Below are 16,776 nucleotides of genomic sequence, written 5' to 3' on the forward strand. Positions count from 1 at the left end.
GCACAGCTGCTAGTTTGTTTTCATTTTGTGTCTTTAATCACCTCTTCTGAGAAGAGTTCAGGACAAACTGACTTGCATGTGAAGCAGAATTACTCCTTTTCTGGTGATTGGCTACTTCCAGAGAGGACAAAGAATGGCGACTGAGATAGCTTGATTTGGGAGGGGGCGGGGCACAGGAAGTTAGGGAGCCGCAAATGGTGAAGTGACCATATTACAGTCACTGTGTTCAACTGGCGTTGCTCGTGTGGGGAGTGACCTCGGTCAGGCTTCGGCTGGGCGCAGATAACCCGGTCACCATCTCTTACTGCCAGCCTGTCACTCGTTATTGTCTGAGTCCAAAGGAGCAAGTTCTACATGGACGGTAGGCAATCACAGGATGGAAAATGCCAGAGATGGAAAAGAGCTCACTCTGCCATCTTTGGGATTCTGCCCTTGGATAGAGAAGTGTTAGGGTGGAGGCAACCTGAAAGGTCATTCAGAAAAAAGACACTTAGTACTATTTCCCTCCCCTGCATATCCCACCCGAGGTATTTCTAAGTCTGTGTTGGCTCTGTGGCCTGCAAGTATTTTTGGAGAGCTTTGGACACGAGCCATTTTTTGTCACCGCTACGGCTTCTGATTTTATGCTAAGAACGTATGGCAGCATGTCTCCTAAGCCCACTCGATAGCTTCCTTTAGGGAGAAACAAGCAAAACAAAAATGAGTCTCGTTTCCCAGAGGTCTTGTAGACGGCGTCGGGGATGACCGATAGTTCCTGAACGGTCCTCGCCTAACAGGGTGGTCTGTGAGAGGATGACATAGGCAGACAGGCAAAGGGCAGGCACGGAAGGCGTTGAAACACTAAATACGCAAAGGATGTCCTGTCCACCCAAGTCCACACTCACTGCCAGCAAGGTGATGCCAGCTCATGGTGACCCTGCAGGACGGGGTGAAACTGCCCCTGTGGGTTTCCAAGCCTGTAGATCTTGACAGGAGGCTAAAGCCTCACTTGTCTCCTGAGGAGCAGCTGGTGGGTTTGAACCTACAGATCATGTGGTTAGTAGCCCGACGGGGAGCCCCTAGACACTAGTGCACTTTATACCCTGCCCAGTGGACGAGAAATTGCCAGCAGTGTAGACCGTACATGACTGCAGAAGGTGGAGGCCCCTGGGGCTGGAATGGCCTTAGGAGAGCTTATCTTTAGTTTGGGCCCTTGAAGGATAAACAACTGACAAGGCAGAGACGAAAGGGGTCAGGCATGTGTTATGTTTGCTGTAATACCGCAAGCAGGTGGCATGGATATGAAATTGGGGAACCCCCTACTTTGAAGTGTGTGATCCTTTTTCTCTCTCTGCAGATGCAGCAACCCCAGCCCCACCAAGGCCAGACCTTGGGCCTCCAAGCAATGCAGCCCCAGCAGCCTTTGGTAAGGCCTGGTTTCTCAGAACCAGACACGTGGGCTCCTTCGTTCAAGGCCGGTTGTGTGTTTCCTGCCCGTTAACTTTGTGTGGAATTGAAATAGCCTCCGTGTTCCCGGGCTCTTCCCGCAGAACTGTCTCAGAACAGAGTTCTGTCGGTGCGGTGGCTGGGATAGCTGCTTTCATTTAAAGGGGTAAATACCTGGGGCTCGGATTGATCACACCGTTTCTGCTTTTCAGATTATTTTTTAGATGTAAACGGTCTACCATATTTCTGTTTAGACATCAGATTTCCTCCTAAACAAGTGGAGACGATGCCTTTGCCACGTACGGTAAAGGATTCACTTCCCTTGATTTTTCTGTAACCGCAGAAAGCACGGGCGGCCTTGGGAAAGGTCATCCTTACTGGTTTTAGCCCATTCGGATTTGCTACACGATTCATTATTTTCTGATTCCCGTCTCTGGTTTTGCCAATCAAGTTTGGAAATGCCCGAGGCCCAGCATCGATTGTTGGGTAAAATGTGGTAGCCTAACAACTGAGTGCCGAGTTCCCACTTTGTGGTTGACTTACTCTACTCCTCTAGGTGTGCTCTTGTTCTGTTCGCTCAAATGAAAGCATTTCTGTGGGAGCTGTGGCCACTGCGGTCAGCGGTCACCTCGCATGGCAGATGCAGGTCAGTCTGTACGCAGAAGGAAGATCATGTCTGGCATGGCTTAGGGGGGAATCTCCCCGTAACTCGGTGATTGCGTCGTCAGAGTGAGTACTCCCGGCAGCCAGCTGGCTCACCTTTGAGAAGCGCTGGTGTCGCCCATTCTCAGCATGGGATTTGAAAGACGGTTTCGCGGCTTGTAGCAAAAGAAGGCGCTGCGTGGTTTGGACAATAATAGCACTGTTGAAGGGATCAGAGAACACACAGGGGATTAAAAGAAAGTGACCCAGAGGAGTGATGCGGGAGCAGGATCATTGACCTATGACATCTCTGAGACAGTTTACAAACATCTCCCTTGGCCAATTTAATCGCCTTTCTTAAAAAAAGAAGCCTTCTTGATCATGGACCTAACTCTGCTAGTTCTGGTTTGTTTTTGTTTGTTGTTGTTTTTAAGTGAATCTGTAACATTTTTGGTAAGCTCCTAAAAAACGTTTGTTTAAACTCCTCCAACAATGGTTGCATTAGTACATTGACAGGGAACTGTCAGAAGTTCAGTCCAGGTTCAGAAGAGGAGGTAGAACAAGGGACATCAATGCTGATGTCAGATGGAGCTTGGCTCAAAGCAGAGGAGACCAGAAAGGTGTTTGCTCGTGTTTCATTGACTGTGCAAAGGCACTGGGCCGTGTGGGCCATGCTGAACTGTGGACAGGCTTGAGAAGAACGGGAATTCCACTCGGAACTGGTGCACGGATCAAGAGGCAGCCGTGCAAACAGAACAAGGGCAGGCCGTATGGTTTAAAATCTGGAAAGGTATGTTTCGGGGTGTATCCTGTCACCATACTTCTTCAATCAGTATGTTGAGCAAATTATTAGAGAAGCTGGATTATATGAAGACGAATATGGCATCAGGATTGGAGGAAGGCTTATTAACCTGTGGCAAGCAGGTGACACAACCTTGCTTGCTGAACGTGAGGAGGACTGGAAGCACTTGCTGATGAAGGTCAAAGATTGCAGCCTTCAGTACAGACTACTAGTCAATATAAAGAAGACCAACACCCTCACCACTGGACCCATAGGTAACAGGATACATGGAGAGAAGGTCAAAGTTGCAAAGGATTTTGTCGTACTGGATCCGCAGTCAATGCCCATGGAAGCAGCAATCGAGACCAGAATACTTTTTACATTGTGAAAGTTGGACATTAAGCGAAGAAGTCCATAGAAGAATGGATGCATTTGAATTGTGGTGCCGGAGAAGATTGAAAGTACCCCGGACTGCTAGAAGGACAGACCGATCTATGTGGAAGAAGTATGGCCAGAGTGCTCCCTAGAGGCCAGGATGCAAGGCTTCATCTACACCAGGGCCTGGAGAAGGACATCATGTTTGGTGAAGTGGAGGGGCAGGGAAAAGAGGAAGGCACTCAGTGAGATGGATGCCACTGTGGCTGCCTCCTGGGGTTCAGGCGTAGGAACAATTGTGAGATGACACAGGACCGTGCGGTGTTTTGTTCTGTTGTGCACAGGGTCACTATGGGTTGGAGCCAAATCGATGGGGCCTAACAACTTAAAGGGCCACTTTCAAGAGGAGGCAACATATAAACATTTATAGGCCTCTGTGGGAGTTACCTGTGTCGACATGAGGATATTAAGAGTGAAAGGGTGGGGTGTAGCTTGCCACGTCACAGCCTGATGATGCCTCCTCATATAACCACTCCCCTTCTTAAGTGCAAATGCATGAACGAGCACGTGACTGTAATTCTATGGAGCCTGTGTGGGTAAGGCCAGCCCTCCACAGCTAGTCCTAGATTCAGTAAGCGCAACGGTGCAGTTCGGATTTATAAAGATCATAATAAAGTCATAGAGAATATGAGAGAGAATAGGAGCGAGGGTAATATAAAGAAGTCAGACACATTTCACGGTAGCGTGCTCACCTCCTGGATGGCCATGATCTCAACAGCCAGGTCCGTGCACAGCATGGGCTGAGAGGGCAGGAGCGAGAGATTTATTGCTAACCAAGGCTTATATGTCTTTGGGGCGTGCATGCCTTCCAACTACAGGTAAAGAAATAAGTCACAGGAAGGGGTTGTACAATAGGCAATATGAGAAACAGGAAGGGGATAAGGTAGGGGCGTACACATGATAGGAAGGTGAAGGACTAAAGGTATACATGTGACAAGATGGGCACACCCTAGATTCATGATGGGAGGCTGACCTTGCTCACCCATGAGTGGGCTTGACCTCCCTGGACTCTCCTACAAGGTAACAATCTACTATCCTTATCAGAAGGGAGTGGGCCCTACTTAAGGTGGGACAGACTATACAGTCTGATTGCTCTAGATGGCTGATAACCCTTAGGGAGAATAACCCCTGACCTACTTCTGTTGACCTCCAAGCATAGTCATTTACCATGTGTAGCAAGTAGCTAAGTTTGGCATATATTTGGGGGAGACAACCTGGGAGAAATCTTTGTTTCTCCCAAGCCTGGTTGCAAGCCTGGTGGCAGTTAAGTACCTGTGAGGTCACACATACAGCCTGCTTCATTATTCATGAGCCACTTTTACTTGAGTGGAGGCCCAATGTCCATCTGCTATCTTAATACAAAACCTATAAATATATGCACATAGATCTAGATCCAGAATAGGTTTTTTTTAATAGCCAACCATTTAAAAGCCATAATTACTTCCAAGTAAGTTACTATTTAGGAACCTCGAAGGAGTCTTGGAGAGGGGTTAAGATTGTAGACTCTGGAACCAGAACCCTTAACCCTTCTGAGCCTCAGTTACCTCATGAATGAAATGAGATTACAGGCTGTAAAGGTCCACAGCCCTTCTATTGTCCCCAAATCGCAAACCCCTCTGGAGATGCGAATCCGGTTTTTCACTCTTTAGCAGAGAACACTGACCTGAACGTATTTGGTGGCTCGAGTGGGCATGAGACCTTTCTCTTTTTGCCTGCCTGTCTCTCTGCACGTGTGTGCTGTAGACAGCTGTTTGCTGACTGGGTGCCATTGAATTCACGTGTCCTTTATTTGTGAAGGTTTTCTAGCAGGCTGGCTGCCTCGCACTCCAGAGTGTCTGCCCCTCCCAGGACTTTAGATAAGAGCTGAAGGACAGGGACTTCAGCACAAGACCGCCATGGGTTAATATGTGGACGACGTCCAGAGTCGTGCCTGGTGCCTCTGGGAACACCGTGCATGTGATTGCATTAGTAAACCGAACAGGGTGTTATCTCCAAATACGCCTAGGCAGACCGGAGAGAAGAGAACACGTGTCTTTCATGACTTTTCAGATGTGAAGGCTAACAACCCTGGTGCCCCCTCGCCCCCCCCGCCCCCCCATGCCACCCCAACTTAGTCTGGGGCATTTGCAGAACAACAAGAAAAGGGCAAGTTCGTCTCTGTTTCTGCAGCGCCTCTGTGGAGGAAGTCCTTCATCTGTGTCGTGGGTCCCTTTTGTTTTTGAAGCTTGCAGGAATCCAGGCCACTTTGAAGCCAGTCATTCCATCCATTTACTGAGCACCTCCTGTGAGCCTGGCACTGCCAGCCACGAGGGCTACAGGTTGTGGTAGTTACATAATCTGGTGTCAATTTGGGACTCGCGAGGATTAAGAGTGAAGGGGCAGAATCTCTTCTGTCAATCGGGTCATAGCCAGTGAGGCCTCTGTGTGGGTATGGTCTTCCCCTGAGGATTCTGGGAATTCCTCCTTGGAGGCAGAAGACACACACTCTCTCTGCTCACTGCCTGAGAGACGCTCTACTGACAAGACACACGGTGCTACATTGATAGACCCCGTACCCTGGGAACTGGAGGAGCCACATGGATACCCCTGCCAGTGCTGAGAGCTTCTACCACCACTGGATCCACAAGACCTTCCACCCCCTGACCTGTGATCTTCCTGCATTTGGCCTCATTACATGCATGTTGTGAGTCTGTAGAGGACTTTATAGATTGGTATTGGACATATGGGCTGATATCGGACTTACAGACTTGATCTGGACTGGATTGGGATGTTTTCTCAATATTCAACTGCTCTTCTATATAAATCTCTTTCTTATACATACATGAGCCTCTATGGATGTATTTCTCTAGTCTGCCTGGACTAACACACAGGTAGACTGAATCCAAATTGCCTGTAGGCTACTGAGAGAGAGGAAATGATGGCAGGCCTGTTGAAAAATGTGTACGATTGGAGAAAATCAACCTGGTGGTGTCCTATCACGAGAGTAACCACACAAAACCCCCCCCCCACAAGGTTTTCAATTAAACGTCAATTTTAGGTTATCTAGAAGTAATATAATCATCATAAGCAAGTCTTACTAAATGCAATATCCGCCCAATGCAATGTTTGGACATACTTAACACAGTGGGACAGTGGGAGGGCAGGTTATTTATCTGGAGTTCAGCTTGACTAGGGTAGTCCCAGGCTCTCTTTGTGAAAGCCAGGGGCTCTAATGTCAACTGGACCGCACTCATCGATGCTGGTGAACTGAAGAGAAAACAGGTGGTGGGCTCGTGCTAGCTGAGTCGTCGAGAAGTGTTAAAAAGGGGCTGCTCTAAAAAGAATGGGGCTGTTCCGGGAAGCCACCTTGGGAAGGTGAAGCACCAAGGGGGTCAGTCACTGCCTGCAGGGACAGAAGGAGAGCCAAGAGGGCCGCTGGACAGGAGCTGTGGCCTTCCCATCACTGGACGTGGTCAACTGCCAAGAGACCCAACATTGAGAGAATCGACAAAGACGAAACCAGATTGTACTCGGCTCCTTCACACTGTACTTCTGCTCCACCTCTACACACTCCCCTCGAATGTTCTGAACACACACACAAACACCATCCCAAAGTCAAAAGCCAAGGAAACCGTCAGTGCAGGCCTAGGGAAGAAGAAGAAAGAATGGTTTGGGGGAAGAAAACCACAAAGCCCATCAGTCCTACAAGTGATTCTCACAGAAAGTCAGCATGGTGTCTACCAGACACGGAGCTTCTGTTCCATTGGAATTCACCTGCATGATTCCCGCCAGCCACCCGACCCGATGCCTGGAATTAACCAGGGTGTGCTGGTTACCTGGGGCCGTCTCTTTCAACCCTGCATTTCTATGGCTCTTGGTGTCTTCTCCCCTCGCCTTAGTCCGAGCCCTGGATGGCACACCGCTGATGGGCTGAGGCAGCAGATCCACCATCATGTGGGGGCGGGCACAGTCCCCAAGGAGCCCTGACCTTCACCAGATACCTTCCCCCCACCCTCACCATCCTCTTGCTCCCCCTCAGGCAGGGCAGGGCCTGTGCTGGGGTGGCTCTGATCCTGTGAGCAGAGGCCTGTCGTGTTGCCGATGACAAGAGCTAGTGACAGGCAAAGCATGAAATCCTATGGCTGTGTGAGCCCCTGGGCACCACTTCTGGAGGCTGGACTCCTTGGTCTGGGGTCCTTTCAAAAAGCACTGAACTACCCCAGCCCCCAGGAGAGCAGCTTCCTGAATGGGTGGGGCCTGTCCGCGGAAAGCCTCTTTGCCACGTGTTTATATTGTGTATTACAGACCACTTGACCCCACGATCTAGTCCTTGTTCCTGTGTGTGATTGCCACGGTGTGTGTGGGGGTATACGTTCGTATGCACGCCGATCCCATCTTTCCTTCTGTCTCCACTGCAGTTCCCCAGGCAAGGGCTGCAGCAGACCCAGCAGCAGCAGCAGACGGCCGCGTTGGTGCGGCAGCTCCAGAAACAGCTCTCGAGTAAGTACCCCTGTCCGTCTGGGCCCAACTGGTCCCTGGGGATGCAAAGCCAAGAAGCAGAGCAAGCAAACAGAGCACCAGTAGGGGCTCGCTAAACACTGTCTTTCCTGCCTGCCATTTTCATCCCCGGCTTGGTGTCCCGGGAGCTCTGGTCTTGGTGTTGTCTTGGCTGAATGCTGCCTTTCCTGGAAAAGCCCCAGTCTGGGGTCTTAAACTCTTCACTTGAACACGGGGAGGCCTAAGTCCCGATGCCGACTTGTTGACCACTAGCTGGGCCCTAGGGTTTCTTCATGCATGCAGGGTGCATGGAGAGCGGCGCCCTTCCTGGGTCTTGCATGATGTGCCTCTGAGACATGGAGTTCAGCCAGCGATGAAAGCAGGGGCAGGCGTCTGGCCATCTTGCCAGCCCTGCTCCGTGTGATGGGGCACACGGGGGTGGGAGGGTGTTCATCTTGGTTTTCTGCCCGAGTGAATGTATCTCTCAGACCCCGGTGCCCTCAAGCAGTTCACCCTGAGGCTTCAATTCTTTTCCATTAAATCGTGTCCATCAATCATCCTTTATAAGTATCGTTTAAGAACGAATGGAAAGCGTGACTGCGGTGTATTCGTGCCAGAGTTCATGTTCTGGTCCGGCCAAAGAGAACCGAAGACTATGAGGCAAGGGAGCAAGCCTTTCCACTGTTTGGACATGTGTGCCTATTTTTGTTTTGTTTTGTTGGTAGTAGCGCCACTTTCTGTCTACCAGAGCTCAAGGCTGCTTTTTGTTTTAGTTGAGTTTTTGTTTCTTGTTTTTATGATCGTCTACGGAGCACCTGCTGGGATCCAGGCACGGTGACTCACATATCTCCATTCACATCATTCTTAAGCCGCCCTCTGAGGCTAGGTCTGATTCCCACTTTATAGTGAGGAAACAACTCAAGAACAGAGATGAAATCCTTTGCCCAAGTCCACTCAGCTACCAAGTAAGGGGCAAGGCTAGGACGTGAGCTCAGGCCACGTCTCTCCAGAGCACACCTCCTCCTCACAGCGTCCAGTGACTAATTAAGCGGAGCTGCCCACTGCACAGCCCCAGACGGCTCCACTACTGCTTTGCACATTTGTGTTTTTGTGTCTGTAGGCCGGGCAAATGGGGCTTCTGGTTTTGAATAGTAGCCCCCCAGGTTGTTCAACAAGTAACTCTGTCTAAGCCTATGTGAGTTTCCCCCCATCTCCCGATTCGTTTTCTCCTGTATGTGGGCATATTCATGTATGTGTGCACACGCCCACGTCCGCTCAACACACACTCCCCCAGCCACACTTTTGCACACGCATGTACACTCTTGCACAGTTCTCATATCCCTTATCATCCTTTGCCAAAAACAAAAACATGACACAGTCCCAAGCTAAGATCATCTGTCTTTCTGGTTCATCTATTATGTCATTGTTCAACAAGAATGGCTGGCTGGTTTCTAGAAACAGTTTGAGAGCCCCCACAGTTCTCTGAAGCCTTTGATTCTTTTGCTTGGTAGGACCGAGTGATTTCTCAGTTGATAGGTGGAGACTGCGGGTGGGGGAGCATGTCTTGGAGACGGACACAGCCTTGGGATGGATTCCACAGAAGGGGTTCGGAGGCAGGATTTGGGCCCCCAGGACTATGGTCTCAGGGCTGGGGCCGTCCACCCTGGGCAGCGGGTTTCCCCTAGTCCTGAGGCTGGGACACAGAGCAGTGGCCAGAGGGTGGCATGTTGCTCTGGAGAGATTTTGCACCTGTAATTTTGTTTGCATGTTTTGTTTTGTTTTTCTCACTAGGTAACCAGCCACAGCAAGGAGTGACACCGTATGGCCACCCATCACACTTCTGAATGTGGAAAAGAGGAGGCCATGGAGTTTCCCCGTTTGCACTGACAATGAGAAAACGAAATTTACTGCATTCGTCATCTTTAGCCACGTCCCTTTCTTTGATTTCTCGGACGCTTGCCTCTGTGTATTTCTTTTTCTTTTGTTTTTTTTTTTTTTTTGTGCTACATTTCACACAGCCAATGTTTCAACGACAAAGGCAAGGAGAAGCTGGCCTGTGGTCTGGTGCACTCAACTTCAAAGTCGGTTTCAGGCAACGTGGAGCCGCCTGCCCCAAGGAGAGTTGGGGAGCAGACCTTTTGAAATCGGTGCTTTTCTGAGACTCCTCCTTCACAGAAGCATGAACGACGGCGGATGTCACCTATCGATGTGTTCCCTCACGGCGGGAAAGCTATGTCCGCTGTCGCTTTGATCCCTCTTTTGTAAGCTGTGCTGGACCAAGCTGCTGCTTAGAAAGGCCTGTCAGACCTTGATCGGGAAGTTGTCCCATGTACTCTGTTCACTTTTGATGGTGACACGGAGATTTCTTTGCATCACCTTGATTTGAAATGTTTGTAATTTCATGAGCACTTTATAAACTCTGTTCTTATTTAAGTGGGAGTTTTTTTTTTTTTCTCCTTTGCTTTCCTTGTGATCCAAAGGGCGCTGAGACAGGCTGCTCCTTGGAAGTCCCCCGGCTTCTGTGAGCTCCTCTGAGGCTGAGTGGCAGCGGCCAAGAGGCAGCCGGTCTCTCTTTGCTTGGGGTGGCACGAGCACAGGCCAGAATCTTTGTGAAGGCGCAAATCGTTAGTTCCAGAGGCCCGCGAGAACCGTAGAGGATTCGCTCGCTGCAGTCGCTATTGCCAAACTTGGCATGCACACACGCAAAACAACAACAAAAAGGCTGTTTAGTTTTGGGTCCCCCAAATCTTAATGCCAACTTGAGAAAGAAAAAGGGAAAAAACAAAACAAATGAAACCTCACAACTGGCCCGAGAGTCCACCCTGCTCAAAGTCGCCATGGTTTCCAGAGGATCTGGCCCCAAAGTCCAGAAAGCTCTGGGTTCTCACTCACGGTGTATTTGCTGTTTCTTTTGTATGGTAAGTATTTGCTATTTTGAATTTAGTTATTGTCGATACCAGTCTTGGTTGTGTATTGCATATACTGTATTTATAAACTGGTGCAAAAAGCACAAGTAAAGTAAATTATACATCAAATTTATTATAAAGAAATAGTAACTATTTTAACTTTGTTCAAGTATGTGGTAATTTGCTCCTATAAGAGTAAAATTTTAAAATGCAGTAAATTATTATCAGTTTGTGTAACTTAAGAGTATTCCATATAATATTTTTTTAGCTTTAGATGCATACAATTCTGAATGTGAAAATTACAGGGCATTTTAAAACATACGTGGGGGGGATGTTCCCATGTTCTGTACTAACACTTCACTTTCTTTTGCCATATGATGTTACATGTCCTGTAGGCAAGCATACTGTGAATAGATTTGTCTATAATGAGCAAACCATGTAGTACAACATCGGTGGATACTTTCTTTTGCAAAGCATTCTAGAAATAATTTATACCTTCCTAGGTGAGTTACTCATTGCAAAGTTTGGCGCAAGCAAACGACCTCAGAATACATGTCCGCTTGCTCCCGGTGTGGCGCGATCCATGCGAAACTGCTGTGTACACTGTGAAAATGTCTCATACCAGCCTGTTGTGCTGACTCTGGGCTGGAAAGGTTTTGCCAAAACATTAAAGACCATGCTTTTTCGCTCAATGAACATACTCTTACCTGCTTTCAGAAGCCGAGTCTTGACATTTCACCCGGTTTGGACATCAGGGATTTTTGGTTGGGGGATTTGGTGTTGGCTTTTCTTCTTGGAGTTCCCGCGATTTCTTTTCCTCCAAGTCACGTGTCCATCAATGACTGCGTTGGCAAAACCATCCAAATGTCAAAGCTGTGCCTGAGCAGCCACGCTCTGTGCTTTGGATTTATTTGATTTTTTTCCTGTGTGTCTGTCTTTCGTTTGCCTTTTCGAGAACTGCCGGTCTTTGAAATATGGTTCTCGTTTTAAAGCATATATTTTCGGAGCTCAATATTGCAACCGGCAGTGATGCTGTTTCAAGGATGAGCGTTCTCACTGCATAGCGTTAATGTGCACTTTAGCTTTTGCAGCAGTTATTAATCCTCTTGCCCATGAAAGCAGTGGAGTAGATATCTGCATCTGTATATATTTGTGTCCTTTTTTTTTAGGTGAGAAAGCTAAGTAATGCTAAAGCCCTGTACCTCCAAGGTTCTATGGAAAGTTGGGGAAAAGCCGAAGACAGGTTTCCCCTGTGAATTACAAAGCAAGCAACTAGAATGCTCACGTGTACTGTTGTACATCCTCCTACATATAGTTCTTGACCCTAAGGGACCTGATCTCCCCACACCTGCCCCCCAGCATAATAATCGTTTCATGAGAAGGGTCGCCAGTGAAAGTTCCATCAAGTCAGAACTTGGCAATTTGCATGGCGAGATAGAAAGGAAATTATCCTGGAATAAGGTAGACCCCGCCCCCCACCCCCAGCTCCCTTTAACGAGAAGGCCTTGAATTCTAATGGAGTTGGGTATATCCGGCATGCATCTTGGGTATAGGAAGGCAGGACATGCCTGCGCACCCTGAAGGCTCGTGGCTGCCACGGTTGTGTTTGTCATGTTGTCTGTTCCTTTGAGCCATCAAGTGGAAGGAGACTGCTGCTGGAGGAGCATCCTGTAACCTCTGGTAGCTACAAGACACCAACACCAGAGATTGACTCCTAGGTAGGGCTGAGACTGTGTTTCGTCTACAGAGATATCTAAGCAAGGCTAAGACTCCGGTAAATCTTAAAAATAATGGATGCCTCTCTCAACAGAGGCTGGAGAAATGACGCTAGAAAAACCCTAGTCAGAATTTAAAAGATAAGCCTCTTTTATGCTCCCACCCTCCATGAATTGGTTGAATTGAGCATGTTGTGCACATAAATTAAATGCATTCCAGGAAACCACCTTTCGCACAGGGCTGGACAGATTTTACACGCGGTGAAATACAATTCTATGTCATAGACTTAGACCGACCCACACTTTTCCCTTTCGGAAAGAGTGACCACTTCACGAAGTCAACGCCTGTCAGGCCATGGGGCCTCCTCGGTTTGGTTTTGTTTGTTTTTTTCCTTGCAAACGGCTCCAAACCAGGGATTCCTGAAGTCGATCTTGAGGCGACATAGGAATTTCACCGCGTTTTTTAAAACAAACAAACGAAACCTGTTTAATGGGTGTCTTTGGACGACGATGCCATCAACCCCCCTTTCACGTAGTGTGACGTGCAGGCGCGCGTGGAAACGCTTGGCTGCGTTTATTTGCACTTGTGATTCTGAGAGCATTGTTTTCCCCATTCCCCGCCGAGGACCATTTGCAGTATGGGGGGAGAAAAGGTAAATCCCCCCAATGGGTCAGCCTTTAGTAGACTCTAAACCAACCATAAAAGCTCTCCCAACACCGTGACCACACCCGGACTGCACATTTCGCCCTTCCGCTGTCTGTGTTGTGAGACCCACACCTGCAACACGGACCGAAGGTGGACACGCCAGGCAGGTGGCTGCAAAAGAAACAGGTCCATTCTGACTGGGCATGCCTGGTGGTCGATCGTGTTTGCCCTGAATGTTCACTGTTCCGTGTTGGCAAAATAAAAGTGCCTTAAGTTACAGATTTGTTTTGAGATTCACTAAAGAAACTCTGTATCAGCTCATACCACATTTATTTTTCCAAGTCTTTCCCCCCTCCCCTTTTATTTTCTTTTTGCATGTCCACTGTCCATTGACTATTGTAAATTTAATTCAAAGTCATTTACATTGCCTCTGGCTGCCTTTGATTAAACTTCTTCCAAAAAAAAAGCACTGCCCGATGCTGGCTTTGTTCGTCGCACCTGTTTGCAGTGTGACCCCGGGACTGGGTTCCCCGTCAGATGACTCGGATGTGAGTTGCCGCGTAATCACTCCCGAGCGGATTCCTGGCTCGGCACCTATAAATGCCAGAGTCTGAAGATTGTGGGTGCTGAAGGACCAGGGTGCCCTGGGGGTGAAGCAGCTTGCTCCCACGTGTCCTCGCCTGGCCTGCCAGTGACAGCAGGGAGTAGCTGGGCATCTCCCACGTGACCTCTGGCTTGGGAACACCCAGAGCCACACAGTGGAGCCGCACGGGTGCACCAGCCCTGGTGAGGACATGCTCTGGTGGGTGGTTTGTGATCCGGGGAGGGTAGGCCACGATGGTGACAGCCACTGTCACCCGAGCCTGGCCGATGCTGTTGCGAGCCTGGCACACATAGCTGCCCCCATGGTGGGCAGCTGCCTCTGTGATGACCAAGGTGCCGTTTTCGTGCAGGATGTAGGGCCCGCTGGCGGACGGCCTGGAGACCACCTGGCCACTGGGTAAAGCCCACTGGATGCTTGGTGGGGGGCTGCCAGCAGACACGCAGTGAATCCACAGCGGTTTCCCCGCGATGCCCTGGACCACCCCTCGGGCGGAGGTCAGAATCACTGGCTGCTGGCCCACCTCCAGCACCACCAGCTTCTCGATGTAGCCCACTGTGTTCCTCGCTGCGCACCGGTACCTGCCCGCGTCCTCGCGAGCAGTTTTGGGGATGATGAGCGAGCCATTGTCTGCGATCCAGCCCTGCGGGGTCCGGGACCCCCTGGAGAGGCTCGTGCCGTTCGGTAACATCCAGGTGACTCGGGGCGGCGGGTTCCCCTCGACCAAGCAGTCCATCACCGCGGCCCTCCCCAGCTGGGCCGCCACCACCTGGTTGCGCGGGTTGCGGAAGGTAGGTCTTCGCAGCATCTCCAGCACCTGCAGCCTCACCACCCACACGCTCTCCCCGCCTGCGTTCCGGGCCAAGCACACGAACTCGGCCGCGTCCGAGGGCCTCACGTTCCGGATCTCCAAGGTTCCGTTCCCGTGCACGGAGACCCTGCTCCCGTGGTAGGGGGCCCGGAGCACGAGGTTGTCGGGCATGAGCCACGTGATCTGCGGGGCCGGGGTCCCTTCGGCCCTGCAGTCGAAAGACTTCCTAGAATGCCTCACGGCGGTGGCTTCCATCACCGTCCTGGTGGCGCGCCCGCCGTTGATGCGCGGAGGCTTGGGGACCACATCCAGCCTGTACCTGGCCATGTCACCTCCGCCGGGACGGCGGGCCACGCACACGTACTCCCCAGCGTCGCTCAGCCCCACTTGGTCGATGGATAGAGAGCCGTTGGCGTGGAAGGTGTACCTGTCGGTGGAGAACGAGATCATCTGGTTGGAAGGCAGCTTCCAGAATATTTGCGCTCGGGGCTCCCCGATGACCACGCAGTCCAGGGTGGCCGTGTCCCCGGCCTGGATTCTCCAGTAGGTCTTGAACCCCTGCCTGATGCTGGGGGCAGCTGTCACGACGGTGAGGTGGACCTTCATCTCATCCTGCCCCAGGGTGTTGTGCGCATAACAGGTGTAATCGCCTTCCTCGGCAACCCCGATGCGGTTGAAGTATAAGGTCCCATTGTTGAAAAGGGTGTAGCCGCGAGCCCCGCGGCCGCTGTCGTCTGCCTGCAGGGTGTTGGTCACCAAAGTCCCATCGGGCAAACTCCAGGTGATCTCGGGCACAGGGGAGCCAGAAGCCTCGCAGTCCACTTGGAAGTCCTTCCCCTGAAGCACTCGGGCTGTAGGATGCAGCTTGCGGTCGATCTTGGCCGGCTTGGGGCGCAGGCTGACGTGCATGCGGACCAAGTCGTCCCCCCGCGTGTTTCTGGCCACACACACGTAGTCCCCGCAGTCTCTCTCGGTCACGGAGTCAACGGCCAAGGACCCATTGGAGTAGACGTGGATTCGGCTGCCCATTCTAAGGAGAAAAGATGCCCGTTTGAATGTGTGATGGTTGGCAGAGAGGGGGCGGGGGTGGGGGTGGGGTGGGGGGGGGCGGGATCTTTACAAATAGATCTAGTTGGTGGACCTTGAATCTGGAATGGGAAGCCTGCAGAATAGGTGGACGTTAGCTCGTGCGCTAACTTGTATGCCATCTTTGGGGAAATGGTCTTATAGGACCCCGTGGGTAGTTTATTGTAAGCAAGGAGGGGGTCTCAGAAAAGGCAAACCCACCACCGCTAAGTCAAGGCCAACGCACAGTAGGTCCCTCTGGGGTAGGGAGGAACCGCCCCTTTGAGTTTGCGAGACCAGCTCTTGGCCAAAGCAGAAAGCCTCCTCTTTCTCCCCAGGGGTAGATCGATGGTGGTTAGAACAGCCGACTGGTGCCGTTTGCAGCCCAGTGGGTAACCATGATGGGCTCAGGGCCCCCACTTCTGAGGTGACCCTTGAATGCGCATCCATTCATTACAGGACGTCTCGATCAAATGAGTGTTATCAGAGGAATTTGAGACATTCTGTCGTGTGTGTGTGTGTGTGTGTGTGTGTGAATGGTGTTTTTCTAGACACGATGGCTTCTCTGGGCATTTTACAGGTGAGCTGGGGACAAAACATGGATGGGGGAATCCCACTGTCTTTTCCTTGCCCATTTTCCACGAACTTTGTGAGACCCCAGATCAAACAAATAAACTTGAAAAACCACGTACTGTTTGGTGATAGGGGGTCAAGGGCAAAACCACTTTGACGTGGCAACACAATAGACCCATTTGCTGATCAGAAAATATGCCCGATAATAATACTTTTTTTAAAAAGGTATTATAGCTAAATAAATAAATATATAAATAAAAGGTATTACAGCACCAGCCTGTTAGGCAGATACGTTCTACTTTGTCCTAAAGCAGTGGTTCTCATGCCTCGTCCCTTTCTTACAGTTCCTCATGTTGGGGTGACCCCCTGCCCCAACCATAAAATTATTTTCACTGCTACTGTTATGAATTGGGCAACCACCGTGAAAAGGTCTTTTGACCCCCAAAGGGGTCATGGCCCACAGGTTGAGAACCGCTGTTCTAAAGAGAGCTCACCCACTGGGCTGCTGACCACCGCCAGGGGTGGTTCCGCGGGAGAAAGAGGAGGCACTGCGCTTGTGTGAACATCGAAGTCTTAACCCCAAGGGGAAGTCAGTTCCACTCTGTCCTGGGTGTGTGCTGTGAGTCTCGGTCAAGGTCAGAGGAGGACCCTGCAGAGCACGAGAAGTCCGAGGCAGCATCTGCTCTTGGGCTCCACTGTC

General features: G+C 50.4%; 2 protein-coding genes across 6 annotated transcripts in view; one reads left to right on the forward strand and one right to left on the reverse strand.

Moving 5' to 3' along the window:
• The window catches only part of MED12L (mediator complex subunit 12L), a 375,484-nt gene extending 361,837 nt beyond the window's left edge, over positions 1 to 13,647 (forward strand). For both annotated transcript variants that reach the window (XM_075555944.1, XM_075555945.1), the window contains exons 42-44: positions 1,337 to 1,405; positions 7,681 to 7,762; positions 9,551 to 13,647. In XM_075555944.1, the coding sequence (XP_075412059.1) occupies positions 1,337 to 1,405; positions 7,681 to 7,762; positions 9,551 to 9,603 (204 nt within the window). In that variant the 3' untranslated portion in view covers positions 9,604 to 13,647. The remainder of the gene's footprint in view (positions 1 to 1,336; positions 1,406 to 7,680; positions 7,763 to 9,550) is intronic.
• Positions 12,840 to 16,776, reverse strand: part of IGSF10 (immunoglobulin superfamily member 10) — a 34,743-nt gene continuing 30,806 nt past the window's right edge. For all 4 annotated transcript variants that reach the window (XM_075555941.1, XM_075555940.1, XM_075555943.1 and 1 more), the window contains one exon: positions 12,840 to 15,468. In XM_075555941.1, coding sequence (XP_075412056.1) covers positions 13,560 to 15,468 — 1,909 coding nt within the window. In that variant the 3' untranslated portion in view covers positions 12,840 to 13,559. The remainder of the gene's footprint in view (positions 15,469 to 16,776) is intronic.

Source organism: Tenrec ecaudatus, chromosome 8 (genome assembly GCF_050624435.1).
Source record: "Tenrec ecaudatus isolate mTenEca1 chromosome 8, mTenEca1.hap1, whole genome shotgun sequence".
Classification (NCBI taxonomy): Eukaryota; Metazoa; Chordata; class Mammalia; order Afrosoricida; family Tenrecidae; genus Tenrec; species Tenrec ecaudatus.